At 39.6% G+C, this 7332-nt stretch overlaps 1 protein-coding gene across 1 annotated transcript; it reads right to left on the bottom strand.

Moving 5' to 3' along the window:
* On the bottom strand, window positions 1–2083 carry LOC141644782 (uncharacterized). Its single transcript, XM_074453968.1, has 2 exons — window positions 797–2083; window positions 1–585 (listed from the first exon to the last, which is right to left on the bottom strand). Exons 1-2 carry the CDS (start codon window positions 2081–2083, stop codon window positions 1–3), a joined length of 1872 nt encoding a protein of 623 aa, XP_074310069.1.
* Between the last annotated feature and the right edge of the window lie 5249 nt (window positions 2084–7332).

Genomic DNA, 7332 nt, shown 5'->3' with positions numbered 1-7332 from the left:
TTATATTGAAACTGAGTATGAAGCTTCATAACTTTCCTTAGTGTACCAAAATGCTACATAACTCTCCGGATCTTGGTTAATAACACATGTGGCTGAAGTAGCATGCTCACAAGGAACTCCATTCAAATCCCAATATTTACACGCACATACCTTTTGATAAAGTCTGACTGTGTACGACAATGTACTATTATGGGTGTGTTGCACCTCATACACATTTGTACTAGCTTCTATTGTTACCCACTTCCTCGTTACTTGCCTAAATTCATTCAACTTTGCTCGAATTCTTGGAGTAACTCTATTACACTTGGCTGCTTCCCCTATCTTTTCTACCATCCTAGACATTACTTGCCTTCTAATTTCTTCAAGCATTGATAAAATTGGTTTATCTCGAGCATCAAGAATCCATGAGTTGAATGATTCTGCCATTTTATTGCAATTTACATCCGTACAAGCCCAAGTCTTATAAAAACATCTGCAAAATTTAGTCACATCTCTTGCACACATCTCAGTATAAGCACGCTCACTTTGTTGTCTTAGCTGCTGCATAACATCGTTAAGCTCTTTCTCAGTGTAAGCCTCAACTGCCTTCCAGTAAAGCGTATGTAATAGAACCCCTTTGATAACTTTAATCCAATTTGTAAATATGTGTCAAGCACATAGCCTATGTTCTGCTTCTAGTAGTATCTTTGCTATTACAATCATTAAGCCCTACACAACAATTTTGTAATTTATGAACGTTTCTCCTAAAAAGAGAGACAAAAATATTACGAAAAAAATAGTTAAAACATGAACTAACCTTTTGTTGATCGGAGAGTAAAGTCCAGCCATTCCCATTTCCCATTTCCAAATCTTGAATTAAATGTCCAAGAAACCAAGCCAAACTTTCCTTCGATTCAATTTCTACTACTGCCCATGCGACGGGAAACATCTGATTATTTGCATCTCTTGCTACAGCACATAGTATCTCGCCTTTACAATACCCTTTGAGAAATGCGCTATCGAGGCCAAGCACCCTCCTGCATCCATGGAGGAAGTTGTGTCTAACAGCAGCAAAGTTTATGTAAATCATGTGAAATTGCGGAATGCAGGACTTCAATGATAAAAATACGTTAGCCCCTACATTCGACCTCTTCATCTCATACATGTAGGCTGTTAGTGAATCATATTGTCTTTCCACTACCTTACCACATGCTGACAATGCGTTCTTTTTAGTTCTTCCAGCTTGCCACCTATTAATCTTTACACCATAGGTTTCCTTTACATCGTTAACAAATGATTTCAGCTTCCAAGTTGGGTGTTTTAATAGCTTCTCTTGGTATTCTTCAGCGAGAAAATCAGCATTTACCCTCTTGTTAATCCTAGTAGGTGTACAAGTGTGAATATCCTTAAAAAATCGTATTTGTATGCATTCATAATCCCTCATATATCTAGTACTAAGCTTCCAGGGACACTCGGGATAAAATTTGCATTTGACAAACACTCTTTTTGGCTCATTATGACAATATCGAAAGCTGCGATGTGTTTGACAACTATAATAAATAAGTGCTCTCTTTAGAACTTCCACTTTCTCAAAAAGTTGTCCCAACTCTAGTTGAACACGTCCAAATGGAGTTGTAGGCTCGTATAATAGCCATTCATGTTTATCAAGTACATGAATATCTTCGTCGTCATCACCCGCACTAAATGCACCTTCATCGTCTGAATCTCTATCCTTATATTGTTCTTCTTCAGGTAGTAAAAGACTATTATCCTCATCTTCACCCTCCCCTTCACCCCAATAATTATCCTTTTCTCCTTTTTCCCTCGGAACTTGTACACGGTCTTCCTCGTCAGAATCTTCTTTCATTATCCGAGTTTCCCTAAAATCATCATTTCTCTTTGTAACCCAATCCTTTTTTTTCATTTGTACATGAACGAACTCATCAAATTCGCTGATATATGCCTCTTGTAGATAATCGACATCTATGTCATTAGTCATACCACCAGCATTTAAATTCATATTCTCTACTAGAGTGTCTTCCTTACTTTTCATAATCACCTCTCTTGGGACTTCATCACTTACATCAGCATTATATGCGTCCATCTCAAAATGAATAAGATATAACTCAACTTTCCCATATATGACTCCATCAACACGAAGTTTCTTAATGTCTCATCATCACATAATAATTGAATCTTCTTATTATTTTGAAACATGAAGACGCAATTAACATCGGCTACTTGATAACCCAATCCTTATATAAATATGTCCTTTTGCTTCATATTTAGTTGACATATATCCAAAGTTCCTTCGTCAATCAATCCACCAACATGCTCAACATCATCTCCATTAGCCTCAAAACTTCCCCCATGAAAACATCGATAAGTGATAATATTAGAAGAATTTGAACCTAAAATAATTGATAATTGATATGTTGGCCATGTTAGTATCATATTAGCAGCAAATAGGCCATCATTTCTGATGATAAACAAAGAATCAACTAGTTATACGGAAACTAATAAACATTAACAAATTGCACATCTTAGTATATCAGTTAATTGCTAACTTTATTGACATAATGCTTATTTTTTTTCCTTCTAACCAGGTATCATATTCAAATAATAAAGCGCAAAAGCGAAAAAACGATACATCAATTGGGAAAATAACCTTTCAGCATGGGGATAACCAGAACTGCTACAAGAGAATTATTCTAGAATGAAGATAGTAATGAAGGAGATAGAAAGCGGATAAACAGACGTAATAAATTGCAGCATGAGCCACTGACCAGGCCACCTCAGATCAGCAAGCAAGCCAAGGCAACACCACACCAGTCTCAGGAACCAGTCCAACTGAGCTAAGTTTAGTGGTCAATAAGTATGAGTACAAGCCCAACCACCAGCTACCACCATGGCCAGCTGGTTGGCCACTGAATTAGGCTCATAAAAGTCCTAGGGGTTCAAGGGTAAATCACAATGCAAGTCTCAAAAATTCAAGCTGGACAGAAATGCAGCAAATGACAAACAACAAAAGGCAACCTTTCCATTTCTGGCTAAACCATGAGGAAAAAGCACTCAAGGAACTTTTGGTTTGTCTCACTATTTACCAGGTACAACCTAGAGCCAACTCTGATGCCAAGGACCCAATCATTTCGTCCTCAAGTGCCTACATTCAACAGAAAAGCCAGCAATGCAGCAAAGGACCACAACTTGTCACTGTCACCTGCATTTCTCTTTTGTTTCCATTCCAGTTTACAATTAAGAGCTTTTAAACCGTTGTAATATTGTATTTAGACTCTTACCAGCATGTGAGGAAGGATCCTGACCCTTGGATGTAGTTTCCTTTCAAGTTTGTAACCTAAAAAGACCTATATAAGGACCTCAACTCAGACTGTTGTAACACAGCTGATTTTATGAATGAAACCTGAGAATTTTCTCAAATTTAAACCTCTTAATCTTGTGCTTAGTCTGTAGATTAGAGTCAGGCTTGATAATAACCTATGATTAGACTGTGGTTATTGATTAAGTACCTGTTAGTAGAGTCTAAACTTTTCCGTGCTGAGTCTGTGGTTTGTTTGGCGTTGCTGTTTGCTTCAGTTGATTTTTTCCTGTGTTAATATGTGGAAATTCTTGGCTTAAGTCTTCCAAATTATTAACTTAACTCCCTGTGAGTATTCTGTGGGTTTTCAGTTGATAATTATATCCAAAGATCCTTTCTTTTCAATCACTCTTTCAGAACTGCTTCATTCACAGTCAATGGTGTCTGTCAGTCAGTTCAGTTGAGTCTTAAAAATACTTTGAGTCCCTTAAAAATCCTGGAATTCTGCTCAGAGTTAGGTCTTATATTAAAGTTAATTACTGCCAAGTTTCATGATTTTTAAAGGTCATTTGATAATTTTAATGAATAGCACAAGTTTATTGCATTCCTGAGAAACTGTCTTTGGTTTGCTGGTTTGTTTGCTGTATTTGTCTAAATCCTTAGGCATTACACTGCAAAGTGGTAATTAGAGCAAGGTTATAACATAATTCCATCCTGTTTTAGTCTTGGGAGAGGAAAGTGAGTTCATTTTTACCCTAACTACAACAAAAACACAAAAAATAACCCAATGAGTGAAGAGAGAATTACTGACATTGAAACCAGAGTGGAGCAGATAGCAGGAAGAATTAATGACTTGGTAAATGTTGTCAACACTCTTGCAGAAGAGATTCCTAACCATGATCCAAGGAGACCACCCCCTAGAGGCAGAGGCAGGGGTAAGGGCTTTGTTGGAGCAGGAAGAGGACAACAGTACTACCAAGAACAAGAGGAAGATATCTCAGATACTGATGAATCTATGGCAGAGGGCATCTACATGGAAAGAGACAAAGATATAAAGGTAGAAATTCCTAATTTCGATGGTAGTTTAAACCCTGAAGATTTATTAGACTGGATTAGAGTTGTTGAGAGAGTCTTTGAGTTTAAAGGATATACTGACAGGAAAGCTTTCAAAGTTTCTATCCTTAAATTCAAAGGCTATGCCTCACTTTGGTATGAAACCCTGAAAAACCAGAGAATTAGGGAAGACAAGGAACCCATTAAATCTTGGCTAAAACTTAAGAAGAAGTTGAAAGATAAGTTTATAGCTAAAGATTACACATATGACATGTTTATTAAGTTAACCCAACTAAAGCAAGACCAACAATCTGTTGAGTCTTACCTTAGGAGCTTTGAACAACTTACCCTGCAATGTGAGATTACTGAAAAACCTGAGCAGAAGATTGCTAGGTTTGTTGAGGGCTTAGATCCTAAGATTTCTTTGAGGCTTAGAATGCAGCAGGTTTAGTCCTTTGATGAGGCAGTCAGCCTGGCATTGAGAATTGAAAAGATGGGAAAGGCTAAGGTTACTGCTTCCAAACCCATTACCAGACCTACTTTCAAACCCTTTTATGGGGTTAGGATTGGAGAGAACCCAAAACCTGCAACTCAACCAACACCAGACAAAGGGAAGGGTCCTATGAATCCTAAAACCAACCTACCTGTGACTGATGGGAAGATTAAATGCTTCCAGTGCCAAGGGTATGACCATTTTAGGAAGGACTGTCCTTCTAAGAGAACCCTGACAGCAATGGAGGTAGAACAGTGGGAGAGGGAAGGTTTGGTTCAATATTTTAAAGATGAGACCCTGATATTGGAAGAAAAGGAGACTGAGGAGGAACCAGAACATGAGCAAGTTGTGGCCCACCCTGACACAGGTCACAACTTGGTCTTATGGAGGGTTATGCACTCCCAACACACACCTTTGGAAACTGATCAAAGGTCCGTGATATTCAGAACTAGGTGCACAGTTCAGGGGAGGGTTTGTAACCTAATCATATATGGGGGAAGCTACACAAATGTGGCATCAAATGCCATGGTTAACAAGCTCAACTTGGCAACTCAAGAGCACCCAAACTCCTACAAGTTGAGATGGTTGAACAAGGGAGCAGAAGTAAGGGTGGATAAGCAATGTTTGGTTCCATTTTCTATTGGGAAGGTATATAAAGATGAAGTCTTGTGTGACATTGTCCCAATGGATGCCTGCCACTTACTCTTGGGGAGGCCATGGGAGTATGACAGGAATACCACTCACCATGGGAAGGACAACGTCTATCGTTTCAGACCTGAAGGCAAGAAGGTCACCCTGACCCCATTGCCACCTAATCAGAGGAACTATGGAAGTCCAAGTATACCAGAGGAGACCAATAATGTGCTATATCTGAAGCTGCCATGATCATGGAAATGAAGCAAGACCAGCATGTCTGGGTGCTATTATCCAAGGAAGCGAGTAAGGAAGGAGACCCTGAGATACCTGCTGAAGTCAAACCATTAATTCTGAGGTATAAGGAGGTGTTTCCAAGGGAGATACCTAGTGGATTGCCACCATTGAGAGGCATTGAGCACCACATAGACCTTGTTCCAATCTCAGTGCTTCCTAATAGGCCAGCTTATAGATGTGACCCAGCTGCTACCAAAGAATTACAGAGTCAAATTGAGGAGCTTATGAGCAAGGGGTTTGTCAGGGAATCTCTCAGTCCTTATGTAGTCCCCGCTCTACTTGTTCCAAAGAAAGATGAGACATGGAGAATATGTACTGACAGCAGGGCCATTAACAACATTACTGTCAAGTACAGGTTCCCAATCCCAGGGTTGGATGATATGTTAGATGAGCTTAGTGGTGCCATGGTCTTCTCTAAGATTGACCTCATGCAAGGGTACCATCAAGTCAGGATAAGAGAAGGAGATGAATGGAAGACTGCCTTCAAAACTAAACATGGACTGTATGAATTGCTTATGATGCCATTTGGTCTTTCTAATACACCAAGCACCTTTATGAGACTAATGACTGAGGTGCTAAGGCCATGTTTAGGCAAATTTGCAGTGGTCTACTTTGATGACATCTTGGTTTACAGCAACAACAAAAATGAACACCTGGAACATCTTGAAGCTGTGTTCAGGATCCTCAGGGAACAAAAACTGTTTGGCAAGCTGAAAAAATGCACTTTTATGGTTGAAGAAATAGCATTCCTAGGGTATATTGTCTCTAGGAGGGGAATTACAGTTGATCAGGAAAAAGTTGCAGCCATTCAATCATGGCCAACTCCTAAGACGATCACCGAGGTGAGGGGTTCCATGGGTTGGCCTCATTTTATAGGAGATTTATCAAGAACTTCAGTTCAGTTGTTGCTCCAATTACTGAGTGTATGAAGAAGGGAGAGTTCCAATGGACTGAGAATGCCCAGCAGTCCTTTGAAAAGATTAAGAAATTGATGTGTGAGACTCCTATTCTGAAATTGCCAGACTTTGATCAACTTTTTGAAGTGGAGTGTGATGCCAGTGGTGTAGGCATTGGTGCAGTCCTGATCCAAGATCAGAAACCTGTATCTTATTTCAGTGAGAAATTGAGTGGGGCTAAATTGAAATATTCTACCTATGACAAAGAATTTTATGCAATTATCAGAGCAGTCATGCATTGGAGTCATTATTAGGGATGGCAATGGGTAGGGTCTGGGTAGGGTCCGCCTAGACCCGGACCCGACCCGAGATTTTCCCTTTGGACCCGTACCCGACCCAGACCCGCAAGGGTCTAAAATTTGAGGACCCATACCGGACCCTATGGGTAAGGGTAGGGTCGGGTCTACCCATGGTCCGAGTTTGACCACTTTAGTAACAAGATTAACAGCTATGGGGTCTATAATATTAAAAAAATAAATTCATACTACTTTAACATTATGAGTTTATTAATCTGTAGTTAATGGTGGTTGTCGGTCGCCAGGCTATTAGAGAGGTGGTTGCACTGTCGCGTATCGTCTTTGTGGTGGTGGTTTTCTTGTGTCAGT

This window comes from Silene latifolia, chromosome 1 (assembly GCF_048544455.1).
Source record: "Silene latifolia isolate original U9 population chromosome 1, ASM4854445v1, whole genome shotgun sequence".
Lineage (NCBI taxonomy): Eukaryota > Viridiplantae > Streptophyta > Magnoliopsida > Caryophyllales > Caryophyllaceae > Silene > Silene latifolia.
Note: the sequence above shows the minus strand (reverse complement) of the source record. Positions and strands in the feature narration are given on the sequence as shown.

Bases quoted from the DNA above. Each gene is read 5' to 3' on its own strand.
- LOC141644782 (XM_074453968.1), bottom strand. From the start codon at position 2,083: ATGGACGCATATAATGCTGATGTAAGTGATGAAGTCCCAAGAGAGGTG. The intron at 586-796 runs GTTAGTTCATGT...CTTTACTGGAAG, and splicing joins TACTCTCCGATCAACAAAAG to GCAGTTGAGGCTTACACTGA.